Source organism: Osmerus mordax, chromosome 22 (assembly GCF_038355195.1).
Source record: "Osmerus mordax isolate fOsmMor3 chromosome 22, fOsmMor3.pri, whole genome shotgun sequence".
Classification (NCBI taxonomy): domain Eukaryota; kingdom Metazoa; phylum Chordata; class Actinopteri; order Osmeriformes; family Osmeridae; genus Osmerus; species Osmerus mordax.
In genome coordinates this window covers 4073686-4093608 of record NC_090071.1, presented here as the reverse complement: position 1 = coordinate 4093608, position 19923 = coordinate 4073686, and the positions used below count along the sequence as shown (strand labels likewise).

The window sequence follows — 19923 nt, the reverse complement described above, 5'->3', positions numbered from 1 at the left end:
TCAGATCGACACTGTTTTTTGAAAAGCTGTTGGCTACATTCTGTTCTTGATCAAGCATGGAGATTAGGTAGGGGGGGTAGAATGAGTGATGAATAGGTCATTATGATGTCATGAATCCTCAGTATTGTTCTCTGGCCATGAGAGCTATAGAGACACTGATTCCTCTGCAAATCAACTGAAGAATAGCAGTTTATCACAAGATATCTAGTGGAACTCGTAGTTGAGGGTTCCACAACTTAAACATGCAATTCAGAAAGCAGAGACTGAGATGATAATCACCACTCCTTCTCTCTCTCTCTCCCTTTCTCTTCCTGTCTACCAATGTGAGTGATGTGTCACGTATTTCATTGCCCAGAAAAGAAAGCTTGTTAGGTTAGAGAAACAATCACGGCTGGTTATCCTTCTCCTGAACATAATTCATACATTCAATGTTATTCTAAACCCAGGAATGCAGGGACACACCATGCATGCAGTAATGTGTTTCCCGTCAAACACTGCATTCACCTTGTGTGCTACTATGAAACGATACACCAGGAGATAGTTGTAGCAGTACATGACACAGAATTCTAAACTTGGAAAGTCAGAGTAATGGAATGCAGGTATTGTAACTCTAAATAGCATCTTAGTCAATTTCAGAATATTTTTGACTCTTATTTAATTTATATTGTCATGTAGAACAAAAAAGCATTAAGTATCCAAAAGTAAAAATGGTCGCATATCCAGCAAATGCATATATATTTTCACTCAGCAAATATAAATACAATGTATATATATCTATCTAATAAATATGCTGAATATATGATCATTTTTTTTTTCAGTTTTATATACTGTATACACATATGTACAATTGCAGTCAATTCATTAATACATACCAATCAAAATGTACAACAAAACCTTCAGTCAGAAAGAACAGTAAAACCTTACATCAGGGCACTCTCTTGGAATGTCGAGATAAGTTTTGGAGTAGAGTTTTTCTACAGTACAATAGTCAAATCTTACAAAAATATCATATTTCACACACTCAAATTACAGTCAAAGGCCCTTGGCAGTGGATTTAATTAAGTATTTCTTATGGAAACTATTTGATAAATAGAGTGTAAATGCAATACCACAATATCAGTAGGAACATGTATTCATTGAAGACTTCTTATCATCGGAATGTTTTACTGAATGCCCAGCCAAATAGATAAATCCAACCTGAGTCAATTTCATGATCAACAGTAAAATACCGCAAAACCATTTTTAAAAGATCAACCAGGATAATATATCATTATAGTGTCGATTATTTAGTCAATAACAATAAGTATTTTAATAATACACTATAAATAAAAAAAACACACACATAAACAGGACCACTTCACTGTAAAAGTCATATTCTGTATGTGCAGAAGGCAAAAGAAGAAATTCATTCATTTGTGATCAAAGGAATGGTTCAACAAATAAACAATGTTACCTTATTTTCACTTACCAAGGTAATCACTACCTAGAAATACAGTATAAATCAAGGTGCCTTGGTAAGTCAAAAATTACACAACTTTTTTTCTTTATGAACCACTCCTTTAAAATGGCTGAAAACAATGCACATTCATGATGCATATAATGGGGTACAAATATAACAACAAGATCTTCTGCACTTGCAAGGTTTTTTCCAACCATGCTGATTGGATGTTTTTGCCCCTTTAACAAATTCCTTTCTCAGGTTGTGCTTTTAGTTTGTTAGTTACTGAATGGGCAAAGGGTATGGAATGTCCCGATTCTCAGTGCATTTTAACACAAAGTTCCGTATAAAATGTGAAAAGTCAACAAAAGTGTGAATCAGACTGCAAATACTTTGTACGCACTTTGACAAGCAGGCCCAAGTATGCTGTTCATGCTGTGAGGAGGCAGTTCTTTTCCACAGTAAAACCTTTCCTATCAAGTAAAAGCAATGATGAAAGGAGATCAGAAAAAAAAAACATCAACAACAACATCTAAAAATAAACAAACGTGTCAATTAGACGTAGTACATCCAATAGATGAGATTGAAAAGTGAGAAGACAGAGGGGAAGATGATGCGCGACCACCGGTCGATGGCGTTAACGTCCGTTAGGTCCGGGATTTTGATCCTGAGCTGTGAGGAGCGTCTTCGCAGGCGAGTCCTCTTCAGCTGGGCATGCCGGTCCAGGCTGTGGCGGCTGGACCGCGTGCTCTGCTTCCGGCACTGCACCCCGGTGCTGTCCAGGCTCATGGACGTGGAGTTCCTCATGTCGGCCAAGCTGGTGGTGACCTCATTTCCTGCCACCTCGTTGTGGATTTCCAGGGTTGTCAGCAGGATGTTCCCGTGAGGCTCCGCCTTTGGGAGGAAGTGGGAACCAAACAGCAGGCATCAACAGACAGCATGTACAAACACACAGAGCTGTACTAAACTTCCCATGTATCTGTAGAAGATCACAACAGTCTGTCCATAGACAGCCAATGAAGGCAAATGGATGAGACGTCGACAGACATTAGACTTCATGTACTAATCACAGACATCTCTTATCTCAATGTGAACCTGAAGAACAACGTTTCCCATGCAGTGGAACCACGATGATATATGTGCCGTTCTGTGGGCATGCGAGCTAGCACTGAATCAGAATCTGAATCTGAATCGATACTGATTCTGAAGACATGAGAAGTAGACGCAGGACACGAAACAAAAGCGAGACAAGATCTTGGAGACAGAACAACGTGGTTTGGTGACAACAAACACCTGATCGACGTTTCCAGGGCTGAAACTCACCGAGCGCGAATGGCGAAGACCTTTTACCTGATTGGACCGCTTAAGAGAAGACGTTTTACTACCCCCTTCCTGAGTCCACCGAGAGGAACACAAAACAGCGACATCAGCACAGTCATACACCCATCCACCCCACAACGCACCTCCCCTGACCGTCACCACCTCATGTTCACGTCACCTCAGTCTTCACCTGTTTAACCCTTCATGGAGAAACTCAGGTTGCAATTAGCATTTAAAGGTCAGTTCACACTGCCCAAACAAACACCATTAAACACCAACAGCCAACAGTTGTTGGTGTGAAATACTTGTTGGCGTTTATTTGGGAGCAGTGTGAAAATGACAGTCATCTCTCCAAACATTCTAATCCCAACAGTCGACAGTTGAATGTTTGGAATATTTGGTATTTGTGGGACATTGCTGGGGTTAGCGCGAACCGGCTTTAACACGCGTGGAAGGACAATCGTGGCGTCGTCTCACCTTGTTGGAGTCGTACTTGGCCCTCTCGTTGTTGACCCTCTCAGCCTTCTCGGCCAGCTTCTTCTGCATCTGAGGGCCCCGTCCGAAGAAGATGTAGTTGACGAAGGCGTACTCCAGCAGGGCCAGGAAGACCATGACGAAGCAGCCCATCAGGTACATGTCGATGGCCTTCACGTAGGGGATCTTGGGGAGGGTCTCCCTCAGGTGGGTGTTGATGGTAGTCATGGTGAGCACGGTGGTGATGCCTGGAGATCAGAGGGAACAAGGTTGGGGTTAGGGAAAGGATTAGGGCTACGACCAGGGTTAGGACTAAGGTTGGGACTAGGATCAGGGTTAGGACTAGGACTAGGGCTTGTGCTTATTTTAGAGCTAGGACAAGGGTTAGGACTAGGACCATGATTGGAACTAGAAGCAGGGTTTGCACAGCGCTAATCCCTTGGAGGCAACGCTTTTTAATAATAAATCATTTAAAAAGCGTTTAATCAGTCAAAAAATCTTAATTAGCTATGTTTGCAATTAATGGGAAAGTCAACAAGCATCCTTTTGTAAAAATCCATCGGTTCACGTGGACCACACATGAAAGAAACAAGATGTGGTAATAAGGTATTTAACAAGGTGTCCGAAAATAATCTACTGTTGAGTAAATGACTCTTGCTGTTTGAAATTCATGAGGCCTCGACTTGTCCCCAAGCTCCAGTAGCTCATTTGAATAATGCTTCACAGTCATGAGGCCAAGAGAGCATTAGAGATATCGAACACTGCTTCTGCTCCAGTCAATTATACAGCTACCCCACAGAAGGAAGAAGAGATGTCCTCACTCCTAGAACAATGCTGTTCGTGGTATGGCAGGGCTTGCAGTGTTAGCTCATGGTGAGACCCAGCAGAAACATATTTTACTTAAAGGAAAGAATAAACATTGTCTATGGGCAGCTAGTGACATCATAAAACCCAGTTGGAGGAGAAAGGCTGAGATCAATCTGCCTCTTACCGTGATTTATTGCTACATTACAGGGCCAGCTCTACTGAAGTGTGTCGTGTATGTGTGTGTGTGTGTGTGTGTGTGTTAGAGAGAGAGGGGGAGGGATAGAAAGAGGGAGTGAGGAGGAAAATTGTAGAGAGAGGGAGAGGGAGAGAAAAAGAGGGAGGGAGATCGACAGATTGAGGGAGAGAAAAGGGAAGAGAGAGAAAGTGTGTATATATACGTGTGATTCTGTGTCTGTGTGTATTTACTGTTTACTTGTGTGTGTGTGTTTGTGTTACCCTGTATGTGTGTGTGTGTAGCCTTCTGAAATACAACGACACCTCCTCCTACTTGGTTTTTATTCATTGCTGCTATCTCTGGGGCTTAGCTTAACGACAGCCATGTTCTTTAGGTGATCCTACAGTGTCTCTATAACTCTCTGTCCTTCGCTGATGCCCTCCGTCGGACAATTTCATTTAATCCTGGGCCGATGGGCATCGCTCCTCTTTCATCAGGAGAGTCCTCTCTCTCGGGGGATAAATATATTTTTATGGAACTTCACTCACACTCTCCCTTTTTCTCTGTTCCTGTCTTTCTCCATCATTGTCCTTCTGTCTGTCTGTCTGTCTGTCTGTCTGTCTCTCTCTCTCTCTCTCTCTCTCTCTCTCTCTCTCTCTCTCTCTCTCTCTCTCTCTCTGTCTGTCATATGCAGAGACACATTCTACTGACTTTATCTCTCTTTTTATGCTCCCTCTTCCCCTCTCTGTCCCCCCAACCCTCTCCTTCACTTACATCCTCTCCCCCTTTCCACCTCTCATTGAAAAATATGGATGATTGTAACATTCATTAAGGCTCTGTAAAAATATCCAGAGACCATTTGTGCTCATAAACCCTGTTAGGTACGTGTGTAGGAGTGTTGAAAAGGCGCTGAAGCTAAATATGGCTTATGATGTGGCAACGGCCCCGGAAACAAGACTACACACTCACATAGCGCCACTTCCTCAATCCCAGCATGCACAGGATCCACCGGCTGCCAACCTTCCCCTTGGTACACACAGCCCAGAAACCGTTACCTTGTGCACCGAAGAGATTTAACCTGATGGTTCATAACATGATATTGAGCCGAGAAACACCACACAGGAAGGTGGGGAAAGAGAGTTTCAACAAGATTAAGGCCAATAAGGTCATTCGGTTAAAATTCCCCTGGGCTGTGCCAAAATCAAATCTTCCCTCAAACAATTCAATTATTTGCCAGCTGCATTGATCTCCTAATCGGGGTTCTCCTGACCGGTGGCAGATCAAAGCAGTCTTCTGGGTGACAGCTCTCATTCATCTTTGAGAGACGAACGCCTCTCTGGGTCTTTAGAGTTACTGAAGACCGGACATGAACTCTTCTGTGTCTATTTTCTTTTCAGGAGTGGAGGGTGTGTCTACACACTCAGATACCTCTGCGTAATACACGTACGCACACACATCACACACGCACACACTGTGTAGACACCCCACATTCACACATACCGACCAACCCACATGTCACAAATACAAGAACATAAACACTCCATGCACATACATGCACAACCTTCAACCGTGTTTTTAACTGTTACAATAATAGTGAAAAGGAAGGAGGAAGAGGAGGCAGAGGAGGAGGAGGAGTAGGAGGAAACTGCTGCAGGGCGACCATATGGTTCAGGTGAAGAAAACGCAATTGCACTTCAATAGAAACGTGTGTGCACTAGAGAGGGAGAAAGAGAGTGTGTGTGTGTGTTCGAGTACGTTTGAGAGTTTGTGCACAAGTGAGTATGCAAGCTCGTGTGCATTTGCCTCTATACGTGTTTGTTCTTGTGTGTATTTTTTAGGCATGCATGCGTGTGTGTGCAACACGTGCATGCGTGTGTGTGTGCAACACGTGCATGCGTGCGTGTGTGCAACACGTGCATGCGTGTGTGTGTGTGTGTGTGTGTGCAACACATGCATGCATGTGTGTGTGTGTGTAACACGTGCATGCGTGTGTGTGTGTGCAACACGTGCATGCGTGTGTGTGTGTGCAACACGGCGGACATCTACATACCCAGTGCCACTCTGGCAGCCGAGGCGTCGTAGTTGATCCAGAAGGAGACCCAGGACAGGATGGTGATCAGGATGGAGGGCATGTAGGTCTGCAGGATGAAGTAGCCGATGTTCCTCTTCAGCTTGAAGCTCAGAGACAGGCGTGGATAGGCACCTAGGGTGGGGAGAGAGGAGGGTGAGGAGGAGGGCGAGGAGGAGGGTGAGGAGGAGGGTGAGGCGACAGAAGACCAACGGACAGGCGTCCATCCTGCTTCCAGGAGCACGCGAGACCACCTCATGTTTTGGTTTCAGTTTCCATGGCGACGACAGCATGGGTTGGATTTATCGCCATGGAAACAGGCATCCTCGCGCCTTGCCTTGGTGGTGATGGTTTTAACACGACACGTTAAAATAATGATGCACGCATCAGTGCGTGTTTGTTTTTTGATTATGCTAGATCTGTAGATCTGTATACATTATTCATTTCAAACTGTTATTTACATTTACATTTAGTCATTTAGCAGACGCTCTAATCCAGAGCGACTTACAGTAAGTACAGGGACATACCCCCCCGAGGCAAGTAGGGTGAAGTGCCTTGCCCAAGGACACAACGTAATTTGGCACGGCCGGGAATCGAACTGGCAACCTTATGATTACTAGCCCGCTTCCCTTACCGCTCAGCCACCTGACTCTCTGTTATAATACCAAATAAAAAATTATAATCATGTGGATTTTTATAAACTACGTCAAGTACCAATTAACACCTATGACGCCCAACCTAAACCATCAAAGCTCTTTCTTTTTATGATATTTTGTGTCATACTCCTCCATGGTAAAGCCTGAGAGACACGAAGTACAATATTTATCTTGTTGGGATTGCGTAGCCAGAACATACAGAACACAGAACTGAAATGACTTGTTTCACTAAGAAAGGCCCCAACTTTCACTGCTCTGTGATCAGCCACGCAAATAACCTTTGATGAACAAACCAAAATCTTAGATCTCTGCGAGATCTCAGTTGAATTCCATCAAACACTTTTGATGTGAGCATAATTACAGACAGCCATCCCCAGAAACAGAAGGAGGCGAAAGTAGGCGTTGTTGAAAGGGAATTGGTGGTGTGCAGCATGTGTGTGCGTCAACTGAGCACTGACTCTGGCTGCATTTCTGGATGCGTGTCAGAGAGTGGGCGGAACACTGTGTGGTGATGAGGAGGAGGAGGAGGAAGAGGAAGAAGAGGAGGGCGCTAGTGATCACGATGAAGGCGGCGAGGAGGACGTCGGCCCGGGCGACGACGACCGTGGAACATCAACGGTCGGTGCGTCAACTTTGTTTGGCGCAGAGCAGGGGAGAAAAACAAATGCATTGCCCCTGTGTTTTTCCCTCACTGGAATAATTGATGCTGTGGGTCTTATTCCTCATGAACACATGACAGCCTGTGTCAAGCAAGGTAATTGCCATCTTGCAATCACTCCCCAACACCGAGAGAGTGGGAACATGGCCAGTAATACAAGGAGCAGGGATGGAGCAGGGATGAAGCAGGTATGGAGCAGGGATGGTCATTAGCCAAGCTACAGACCTAAGAGACTGCCTTTGAAGTGTTGCACCATTCCCACTAGGAACAGACTGGAGGACCACTGGATGCTAAACTTTAATGGTTGCCATGAGGGACTCACACACATGCACACACAACACACACACACACACACACACACACACACACACGCACACACTGGTATACATCCTGCATACTTACTGTACATGCAGACGAAAACTCATACAGTAAACAACACGTGTGTAAACAGAATACAGTATGTATACCACGCACACTCAAATACACACACACACACACACACGCACAGTAGCACCTCTCCACACACACACACACACACACACACATACCCCCCTCCCTACACACACAGGAAAATAGGGCAGAAATTGAGTATTTATCCTCTGAAGAAGGAAAGAAGCGTGATTGTGGGGCCCTTGTGGTGGAAGAGAACCAGATACAAGAGAATATAGCCGGGTTGAACGACGCCGAAAATAATCGGAATTGCGTCTGAATGATAGCGCTAATAGAACGCATGATTAGGATCCATTGTCTGCTTCCTGTTCTACTCAGACACTTTCCCTGTCCCATTCTCCTCCATCACCCTCTCTTTCTTCCCCCAGTGGCCGGTGGTTACCGCCGGTACTATGCCATCTCCGGTGAGTACACCTAGAACTGAACCTAAACCCTCAAAGAAGAAAAACTCCCCCAAAAAACTCCCAAAAAACTGAAAGAGAATTTGGGACGAGCATCCTTGGAAGCGTCCCCTTCTCCAAAGGCAGTTGGTTGGTGTTATATAAATAGGAATTAAGATTTAGAACCACAGAGGACTTATCTTAGACCACTAGGACAGAGTGTACCTATACTATACCTACACTTGTACTTGTTAGAAATAACAAAGGAGGGCTGCGCCGGTGGCTCATCGGATAAGGCCTTATCTTGCTGGATACCTTACCTTCTCTCCACATGCCTTTCCTCTCACACTTTACTTAAAACTGTCCAATAAAGACAAAAAAAAAGAAAACGTAATCCTGAACCTATGCTTGAGAACCCTAGTCTGGTACCTGTGGAGAAGACCACATTTCTGGACACCAGCTTGTAGTCCACGATGGAGAACTGGGGCAGCTCGATGCGCGTCACCCCCGTCACGGCGTTGTCTCCCCCCTTCCAGTAGAACTCGATGTCGTCCGTCGTGTAGCCATCTGGATCACCAGGAGGAAAAGATATGCAGCGTTGAAGAACTCAGCTAACGATGATTCACCAAAACAGAACGCTGGTTCTGGTTTTTAAAATTAAAGTTTCATTCTGAATGTCCCTGATGGCTTGAGCTGATTACCATGCCGACATCTATGGTCACCTATGTTACATATGCCTTTGTGACACTGCTTATGGGTATGAAAAGGATATTTGATGCAGATCACTCACAGCTCTCAATCTCCAGAGTGCAGTTCTGTTCGTCCAGGGGATAGCGCCGCAGGTCCATCATACAGGCTGCTGTTGTCGTTATCCTGGAAAAACACAGGCCAGAAAGTTCTTTATGGATACTTTATGGATGATTGTTGGTTGTGGTACGGTCTGGCACTATTCCCATCAACCCAAACTCACTGCACAGCCAAGGAACTTCAGCAAACAGTAAAGATGAAGAAACTATTGTGTGCCGTGATCTTTCATCTTAATGATGTAACCTGTGTTAGGTTACTGGAAGGTAAAAGCAAGGAAGGCACTGGAAACCAATTGACGTGTAGGTAATATCTTAGAAAAGGGGGGGGGGGGGGGGGGTTGGAGCAGGAGGGGGGTCTGGAGGAGGAGGGGGGGATCTGGAGTTTGAAATTCACCAGCAATGGATCCCTGCTGGATGCCCTTGAAGCAGCCTGAATGTAGCCAGACAACCATTAGTATGGATGAAACCATTAGACGGTTTAAGCACCAACAATCTAATAAATAAATAAATAAACAAGATAAATGATGTCATGGGTAAGAGTCTGAGAAGCCATATCAGGTGGCTCATTCCTTATATAAAGTTATGGTTGAATTGTATTAAGTCCAGATGAGTGTGTTTGTCAAAACGTATTACACTCCAGAGGTAATGTGTTTTGATCCAATCCAGACACACAGGCATGCATGCATGCGCACACACTTACACACACACACACACACACACACACACACACACACACACACACACACACACACACACACACACACACACACACACACACACCAGGTGGAGGACAGGGTCAGTCTCTCTGTACTATGTTTCAGATAGAAACCCAACAATAAAACTTCATGGATAGAATTTCTATTTTGTGAAGACATCCAATTACCATAGAGTTGAATTGATGTTTAGAGGTGCACATATTTATGGAAGAAAATCGTTACCAAAATTCAAATGCAAATGCATTTGCAAATCAATTTCCCGGCACATTTTCAATGTAATGCAATGCAGATGTGCACACCGCTCCCTACCGAACAATATGGGTAACTCGGTCAGCAGGGAGCTGAAGAAGAGCGGCTACTGACGTCACTCTGCTGCGCCGCTCAGAATGCTTTTTCGTTCATTTTGCATTTCTGCAAATGCATTTGAATTTGAATTGTGGTCACGATTTTACAGCCACGTTCTTAAAATGAAAATGCATTTCTGGAAATGCATTTGAATTTTAATTGTGGTCACGATTTTGCAGCCACGTTCTTAAAATGAAAATGCATTTCTGGAAATGCATTTTCAAATTTTACATTTCAAATTGAATTAAGTTATCTATTTGCTGGGGCATGTTTTGAAAATTAAATCTCAAATGTCTATTTCTTTTTCATTTTAATTAAGTGAAAGATTGAGCACTCTTGAAGAAGAAAATTAAAATGCAAATAGGATGATTGATTACTAATTTCATTTATGAGTCAAATAATGCAGCCACATTCTTAAAATGCAAATGCATTTCTGGAAATGCATTTGCATTTGCATTTTGGTAACGATTTGCTTCCATACATATTAATTCATGAATATTGTTAATTTATAGCCTGTCAAACTAAAACTATTCATGCCCTCTGGAAATCCATGAAAACAAAAACCAAACCTGCCAACAGGCTCAACACATAATCCATTGATTTACAATTAATGTCTACAATAATATTCCTAATTAATATTTAACATCACAAGCCGAATCCTGATTTAAGAAATGTCATACTTACTTTACTGTAACATATGTAACATTAAAAATAAAGAAAAAGTGACAGTACGGCAGTGTGTTTGGAAACCGACAGAACAACACAACGTCTAAAAAGTGATTACTTTTGACAGGCACGAAGAAACTAAACAGACACCAAAAACTTCTCTAAACCAGAACCAATTCTCCCCATCAAGGTTTTAGAACCTAGAAACCTACCTCAGGCCATAGAGAACGGTTCCATCAGGGTGCAGCCGGATCATACGGTTCTTCACAGTCACCCCGTGGACAAACGACTTCTTGTCGTTGAGGAAATAGGTGTCGGGCACCCAGAGCTGGTCAGCCACCCGGTTGTCCAGGGTTAGGTTAAGGGGAATCCCCACGTAGGCCAGCCGCTTGTCCCTCCAATACTGCTGGAAGTACATGGTCAACGTGTAGTCCTGGGGGAAGACAACAAACATTCATGAGAACCAGATTGAGTTCCGAGTTTGACCTTTTTATTCTATGATACATTATACAGTGTGATGTGTGTGTGTGTTTGTGCTTCTGTGACAGAGAGAGAAAAAGACAGGGGGAGGAGAGACGGAGAGCGAGTGGGAAAGAGAGTGAAATATTTCAGTGAAATATTTCAGAGAGACAGAGAGAAAGAAAATGATCGTGTCGATGTGTGGATAGCATACTTTGAAGCACAAAGTCAGATACAGAAAGATAAATGTCTGGCAAGAACGTGTCCTTATGTGTACGTAGCGATTACATTTAAAACCAACTGTCCATTAGGGGAGAAGAATCATGTTACTGATTCTAGAGAACCCTAATCTCCCTGTCCACACACAGGGATGCCAGCATCCAGAGTCTCTCAGAAGGGTCACACAAATCTCCCCCAGGGCCCCAAAACATGACCACAGGCTAAACTCCACATCATGTACTATTAACAGCTCAGGAAGGTATCCTCAAAACCTCCATCTGCATTGTTTCTGTTTCCTGGGCTAGAAGTTTGAAAGTGATTCCCTTTCACTCACCCCCGGCCCCTCGTTCACTCAGGAGCGTTTCCTGAGGAGCCAACACACACTCACACACAGTTCAGTTCCCACCTCAACCGGAACAGCGTGGGCTGTCTGATTCAGTCCCATCCTCGATAAAGATTACACAACAGCAGACTACTGTACTGTAGGCTGCTCTGAGGTAGGAGTTAGTCCAAGTGCCTGAACCACATAATCCTGTTACCCAACAGCGCCGGCCTCCTCTCCCAGGGAGCAGACTACGTCCGCGGACACATGCTCTCTGGAGGCTTCGCACCAGGCACCGTGCTGCTGGCCTGTTTTCTGGGTGTCCCTACCATATGGAGTCAGGAATGTACAAGGGAAGAGACACGGTCTGTCTCTTAAACACTGCTACGCTTGTATTTGTCCCTTTCTGATCTGTCTCTCAGAGACTCTCTCATTCTCCCTCTCATCCTCTCACTTTCATTCATTCTCTCTCTCTCTCTCTCTCTCTCTCTCTCTCTCTCTCTCTCTCTCTCTTATTCTCTCTTTCTCTCTTTCTTATTCTCTCCCTCTCTCACTTTCCTTCTCTCTATTATTCTCTCCCTCTCATTGTCTGTTTTTCATTTTCTCTCCCTTTTTTTCATCTCTCTCTCATTCTCTCTCTCTCCTTCCCTCTCATTCTCTAAAAATTCATGGAAACAGTGTACTGCTGCCTTGTCAGTGTAAACGGTGTGTAAAGGGTGTGCTTGAGTCGTCACCTGTAGGGAATGAATCATTCAGGTAAAGCATGAACCGGAGTGTAGCCAACTGATCAGCTCCTGTGCGGTCCTCATCCATCTTTCATGTGCACAATCACCCACATCCCAGATGAAAGGCTTCTCCTTACACACACACACACACACACACACACACACACACACACACACACACACACACACACACACACACACACACACACACACACACACACCTGCCGTGGCTGGAATCACACAATCAGCATATCACTCACACACTCTCAGTGTGATTACAACACAGTTTGTGACACAGCCTATTAAATATGTACTCAACGCACAGCCAATGCTTGCATCACAAACACCAACACTGTCAGAATAAAAGGTTATTAAAAGGTTGATGCAGTTATCCCTGTAGGGAAACCCCCGGAGGAAGAAACTATGAAAATTAATTGGATTCGTACGGGATGCACTGGTGGCATTGATTTTAGCAGAGCTCATTTGCTTCAAGTCAAAAGAGTGAGATTTCTCGGTTGATACAAACAGCAACATTACATTTATATTGCACTTTTGTTCATTTAGCAGACGCTTTTATCCAAAGTGACATTCAACACTGCCGTTAAGATTCCCATTTTGTGCTATACCAAACTGCAATGGGTCGGAACCAGCTCTCGTCGACGGCATCCCTTCGACCATAATGTTAAATGATGCTTATCGATGCAGTTGCACCCGACTAATCTCATTTGTGTTGGCATCTGTTCCTCCCCTCCAGCCTCTTGGTCTTAGTATCAACATCTAGCTGCTGCTCATAATTAACCCACATTCGCTAAAAAGGATGATCCAGAACAAGTATCCCTCATCCAAGCTCCAAGGTGAAAGCCAAGGTGAAAACATGATCTCTACATTGCCTCTCCACCTTTCTCCATTGCCACAACACAATATAATTCCAAGATATGGAATCCATTGTCAATTATCAACCACTCAGCAGAGACATGTTCACCAATTGGGTGTTTAAATACAAACAAATAAATAAATTATGATGTATTTTATTTGATTAAAATGTCATCCCCTTGGGCTTTCCACTAATATTCATTTTTCAGTGTGGGGAGTCCCTGTGAAGGTCCTTCATAATTTGCATGGCCACCCCCAGTAGTGTGATAAAAATAGCATGGTCCCCATTGAAAGCTAAGTGGATTTGTGTGTGGTGCTGACTCTGGCCAGACAATTCTGAATCTCAGAAGAGAAGCACACTCACAGCTCAGACTTGCAGCTGCAACATGAGCACATCCCTCTGGGTGTTTATTAGCATTGTGTGTATTAGCTGGGTGTGTATTAGCATTGTGTGTATTAGCTTGGTGTGTATTACAATTGTGTGTATTAAAATGGTGTGTATTAGCATTGTGTGTATTAGCTGGGTGTATATTAGCTGGGTGTGTATTAGCATTGTGTGTATTAGCAGTATGATATGTATTGTGTGTTGTCATGGTGCTGATAAACAAGGATCACAACAGTGAAGTGATAAAGCAGAGCTTAGTCCAGGCCAGGAACTGGATTCAGACTGACCAAGTCTCGTTTGTACAACTGTTGTTATTGCTGCAGATTCTACTCAGCCACAGTTCAGAATGGGGCTATTAGGTTTTCCTGGGGGGACAATCTCTAAGTCTGCCTCCACCTGCTTGTGGTTCAGTTGGAGTCTTGCGATACTGGATCTCTCCTGGGGGATTCTTCATATATTGTGCTCCCTGCCTCTTCCAGATTATCATTTAATTGCTTATGAATTTCTCATGCAGGGAACGAATCACCCTCCTACCCTCTGTTCACCCCCCCCCCCCCCTCCGTCCACACCCGAATGAGGAAAAAAAGAAGACAATAGGTCTGTTCACATTTAATTTCATAGATGGTTAAACAAACCTGTGTGTTTGACTGACTGAGGGGGATTTATAGGGTGTGGGGAGTTGCCCTAAAGGAGAAATGACCAATAATTATACAGACCAGTGGATATGACTTTACAGACATTGACATAGTAATACCATATAGTGCATTCTTATATGAATGTTTTCGATTTTGGTCTTTCATGAAGCCAGACAGGAAGCTCTGTGGGCTTTTGGAGGGAGTTCAATCACAACGTCTTGGCTTCTGGATCAATAACAGCCTAGACAATGCTAAGAGAGTCAATGACACATGATAAACCCCTCTCAATCCTGGCCAACAGGGAGAGCTAGCATCCGCATAAGTATTTAAGGATTACGGCGCTCCGCTCTCCACACAGAGCCAGTGTGGAAGAACATCTCGAGATCGTGTTCCAGGGAAAGCAAACAGCTATGACAGGAACATTAGGGGAAAAACAAATGTCCTCTTCACTTTGCCATGACAGACTTTCAGCCTAACACCACCACGCTGCTCCCAGACCAGCTCGGAGGGTGTTGCTGCCTCTGGCCACATGCCCGTGCAGCCTCCTTCCTCTTCCTGGATCATTGGTCTGCTGATGGACATGTGCTGCACGTGGAGGGTCAACCTGGCCCCAGGGTCAATCAGGAAGTCTCTAGATATTGTCTCAGTGCAACTGATGGCAATCTACTTTAATCACTTGAAGCACATGCAGATAGGATTAATTTTAGAACTATATAATGTACCATACTGGGGGCGTTGGGGAAAGTGTTAACAAATGTTTGACACTAGACACCTGGCTAATTACAATGGTTTCCATAGTAACTGATGGAAAATGGCCATAGCTCTTTTGCCATCGCTATGTGGTTATGCAATAGACTAGATAAGGAGGCAGTGTTCTATCAAAAACTGCATTACCGCAGTACTGTAAATGTATTAAATAATCAAATACCATTACACTTGTTAAAACACCAAGAAACTCGACATAGAATATGTTTTTCACATTCTGGGGACAGTTACATAATGTATTCATGATATTCATTAGACAGAAGCAAAGGGGGATTTGAACCATTTGATCTGAAATCAAATGCTCAAACCATTGAGCTGCACTCTCCACCAGATATGTATGTACATATGAACAAGTCCCAGAAACGACTGAAGTGAATTTGATGTAACCCTGTATCCCATAAAATCTCCATCGTATCAGTATTATGGGTTTGATCGAAATATAGATTTTTTGTTCTTATTTAAATCTCAAACTGTATAAAAGCTCAAACATCCTTATGTGTCACGTATGTTGTTAACCCCTTTTTCCACATAAACCAGCAAACCACCCCCTCTACAGACAGGAATAGAGCACCTCATTTCCATACTCCAAATAGTATTTTCTCCATGCTGTTTGAGAGCGACCACCAGGCATCCAATTATACAAATGGCTTCTCTCTCGCCATCGTGCAAATGTGCTGTGGTTTGGAACAGCGAGACCAGGGTCTCACTTCACAGTCCACTCCCCTTTTTAGACTGTGTTGGAAACTCACTACAAGCACAGAAGGATGGCATTGACAACAGGGAATTTTGCCCATTTGTCTTTTCTACATAAGACAATTGCATAGCAAAAGAGATTGAGTCATCTAACATATTTGCTTTTTCCCAACCAACTTCCCGGTTCACGAGACCAGGATTTGAGATGTTCAACACAGTTCAGTCGTGACCCATTCTGAGGCTCAGGACCCAGGCTGTTGGGTAATTAGCTAGCTCTGAGGGCGACACAGCTGCTGTGAACATCTTGCTCTTCACTCTGAGATCCAGCCTACTGTTAAAACAGGTGTATTCATGGGCAACCAGGTGGGGTGTGTGTGCATGTGAGTTAGAGAGAGAGAGAGATATTGAAAGAGAGAGAGATTGAGACAGAGGGAGGGGGAGAGAGAGGGTAAGCGAGGGACAGAGGTAGAGAGGTAGAGAGAAAGAAAGAGAAGGGAGAGTGGGGAGAGAGAGGTAGAAGGAGAAAGACAGAGAGAGAGAGAGAGAGAGAGAGGAGGGGAAGAGAGAGACAGACGGAGAGAAGGAGGGGGAGAAAGGGGAGGGAGAGGGCAGGGAGGGAGTAGGACAGAGGAAAAGAGAGAGAGAGAGAGAGTGGGGAGGGAGAGATACAGAGAGATACACAGAGAGGCAGAGATGGAGTGAGTGAAAGAGAAAGAGAGAATGTGAAAGAGGGAGAGAGAGAGGAGGGGGGAGCACAAGGCAGGGGAGGTAACACACACATTATAGACTACATAACACAGGCAGCTCTTAGAATGAGTGAAAAATGGGCCAGGAGAAAATGACTTTCCCTGCGTTAATCAAGAAACACTGAAGCGCTCCAACATGACTGCTCACAAATTCTAAAGTATCCAATCCAATAACCACACATGGCCTTTGTGTTAGAGTATATCAATACACATACTCATGATGATGAATAATCTATATTATCATGGAATAGTATTGCACAGATCATTCACTGTAGTCTTAAGAGTGACCTCTTCGCTATACTGGTAGGGCAGCAGTAACAAAGTTATGGCCCAAATCCCAAACTAAGTGAAACTATTTCAGGAAACAGCATGGGTCAAATCAACAGAAAACTAAACAAAACTAAAAACTAAAACTTAACTGAAGCGTTACGTCATAATCACATCATTGCGAAACTTCACTCAGCCGCAGCATTGGAATGCGTCTTCACAACAATGCCCAAGAGCGAAATACAAGAGTAGCCTAATCCTGAAATTTAAAGTGTGTGTGCGTGTGTGTGTGTGTTAGGCTAGGAGCGCATGCAGGTGAGATTTTAAAAGCCCAGGTCCAAATAACAACAACAAAAATAATGAACGGAAGTTCACTTACCATGTTTACTTCGGACACCATGTCTATGCTCGCCACATCTATACTCATGCCAACTGCAACAGGGGTCCCTGAAACGACAAATAACAATGATTCAATTTAATAATATTGCATTTACTTTGCATATGATTGCGCCACATAGCATTGGAAATAGAGAGACTGCAAACAACCTTCGAAATGTGATACCTACCTCCGAAGTCTGGACGCAAACGGATATCATAGCCCTTCAGCAGTTTATCCACAGTCTCTTTCACAAAAGACATGTTCCCTGGTTCATTGACACTGAAATGACATGAACAGTGTTAACTTGCAAGTCAACAACACATACTTTCCAAAAGCGTCCACGTTTGGAAATCAAAACACTCACCTTTGTGCGCAACACACAACTGCCACTAGAACTGGTGCAGAAACAACACTGAACAGTCTGGCTCTTCGGAAAGCCCACATTCCTTACGCTTTATCAAAGTGCTAATAAAATTATCCGGATATTTCTATTCGAAATCAGAGCAGTCCATTCACAAACAGTCGTTGAAGTCGTTTAAGATCATTCAGGTACAAAGTAAGGTTTGACATCACTCTTATTTTGACTGCTTATGCCTCTGTCTCATGCGAGGGTTGACCTAAAGAACTACAACAGAAACGCATATTGACGGTAGAAACCTGCCAGTAGAGGCAGTAAATTCACTCTGTTCAAATGAGCTTCAAACCCGCTCACATCACACCCTCTAACAACTCTCGATTTTTCTGGCTTGTCTTAAAAAAACAGCATTCCCTTAAGCTACACATAAACATAAACCGACACATAAGCATAAATAACATTTCAATCGAAACATAATCTATTTATGTTTATTTCTAATAACGCCATCATTTATTCTTTCATCAAGTTTGCCCAAACTCCCTATGATGTGGAGTTCAACATCCTTATCGACCGCACGTTTCCTTGGGGACGAAGATCATAAAACAGTCCCACGTGCCCTGAGAGCTGTGGGCAAGTGGAACTGGTGGTTGAGATCGTTGAGAGGCCCTTTTCTCTGATCACAATTTAATTAATCCCCGAGGATTTGGAGCTGGAAATTGAAATTTACCTTGTGTCGTAAATTGCAAACAACTTCTTATTTCCGTCGACTGCGTTCCTGAAAGACATGAAGAAAACAAGGTCAGAAACAGGACCACAATTTGCAGAGTAGCCGTTGCAGTTCTACAGCAGCCAATTATAATTAGTAGCCCATTGTCTCCTAATGAGACAAATTGGTGGTCAAACAAAAACCAACAAACCCCTTATGATCCATACTGTAGATAGAATAGCAAACTCAACTGATAAAAGAAAGCTCTCTCAACGATCTCCTGCCAACTGTTCCCACAGGGGAACAAAGTCATGGACTTCATAGGATTCGTATCCATACATCGATCTCTAGATTAGATTCTCTAGAGAATTTTGTTTGTGTGGCTTGTGTTTGTCTGGTTAGTGAACAACAGTAAGTCAATGCTGTATAGCCACAACGTATACTGTATTTTGTACTGTCTGCAGTGTGGGAGCTGTCCAGCACGACTGTGGTGCTGAACAGACACTATGTGGTGCTGAAACTACAATAAATGGAATAGGCCTAATGCTAGTCTATCCTTTTATGTTAGACTATCTTTGCCGCAACACGTAAGGATATGTCGTTTATAAATCGCCGGGTAATTATACATGTCTATACGGTAAGGTGTGATGTAACCCAATTCATGAGGAGATGTTATTACCGGTTGGAGTAAGTGCATTGTGATTAGGTAGCATGGCTCACATTAAATATGGAGTTCGAGTTCCCTCTTATGGCAATCGGCATGCTAGTACGACTTTGTTATGCAAATGTTTAGCGAATTAGTTCATTTATGTATTTTCAAATACCTTTTTTACGCATATTATTATTGAACGAATTATACATCTATTTTGAATGCGCAAATCCTAAGTAGAACATGAATTGCGCAAGCCTCGCTGGTTTTATTGTTCTAATTGATGGGACTTTCATGCTGTAGGCAATCATCAATTAAGTCGGCTCAATGTCAAAACAGGACCTTTATTCAAGGACAGGACATCGAGATCATTAATCTCGCTGGCAGATTGCGCGTTCACGAGGACACCGTAGACAGGCAAAGAGGAGTGGGATTGAACGTGTTGCCTAGGGCATGTGGTTTATGGTCTCGCTGGGATTTTGGGGTGTAACTAAGAGATCAGAAAATCAGCCCAGTGACCCTCATTCTGCACGAGGACGTCGAACCTGAGGTTCGGTTTGGGTGTATGCTACTGTACTAGCACAATACTTGAGAGAGCAATGATGACTTTTACTTTGAATTAGGTTAGCTGAGCTTGGAGCCTGCACGTGGAGTCCAGGTGTGATAGGCTAAGAACGGATCTCCCGATTGACCGCTGTGAAAAAAAAGATATAAAAAATCGGAAAAAAACAACAGCTGGAAAAATACTTTCTGAAATCGTCGCGGTAGCATAGCTCACATGCAACG

The 19923-nt window shown here is 43.6% G+C and overlaps 1 protein-coding gene across 1 annotated transcript; it reads right to left on the bottom strand.

Annotated features, from left to right (window-relative positions):
* Positions 1-1993: 1993 nt before the first annotated feature.
* Positions 1994-17871, bottom strand: LOC136966381 (gamma-aminobutyric acid receptor subunit beta-3). Its single transcript, XM_067260881.1, has 9 exons — positions 17792-17871; positions 17615-17706; positions 17428-17495; positions 11172-11392; positions 9217-9299; positions 8856-8993; positions 6265-6417; positions 3236-3480; positions 1994-2332 (listed from the first exon to the last, which is right to left on the bottom strand). Exons 1-9 carry the CDS (start codon positions 17869-17871, stop codon positions 1994-1996), a joined length of 1419 nt encoding a protein of 472 aa, XP_067116982.1.
* Positions 17872-19923: the final 2052 nt, after the last annotated feature.

Excerpts from the sequence above, each read along its gene's own strand:
- LOC136966381 (XM_067260881.1), bottom strand. The coding sequence starts at position 17,871 with ATGTGGGCTTTCCGAAGAGCCAGACTGTTCAGTGTTGTTTCTGCACCA. Across the intron at positions 8,994-9,216 it reads CACTCTGGAGATTGAGAGCT|ATGGCTACACGACGGACGAC; the intron begins GTGAGTGATCTG and ends CTGGTGATCCAG. Across the intron at positions 6,418-8,855 it reads AAATGTGGTCTTCTCCACAG|GTGCCTATCCACGCCTGTCT; the intron begins GTACCAGACTAG and ends TCCCCACCCTAG.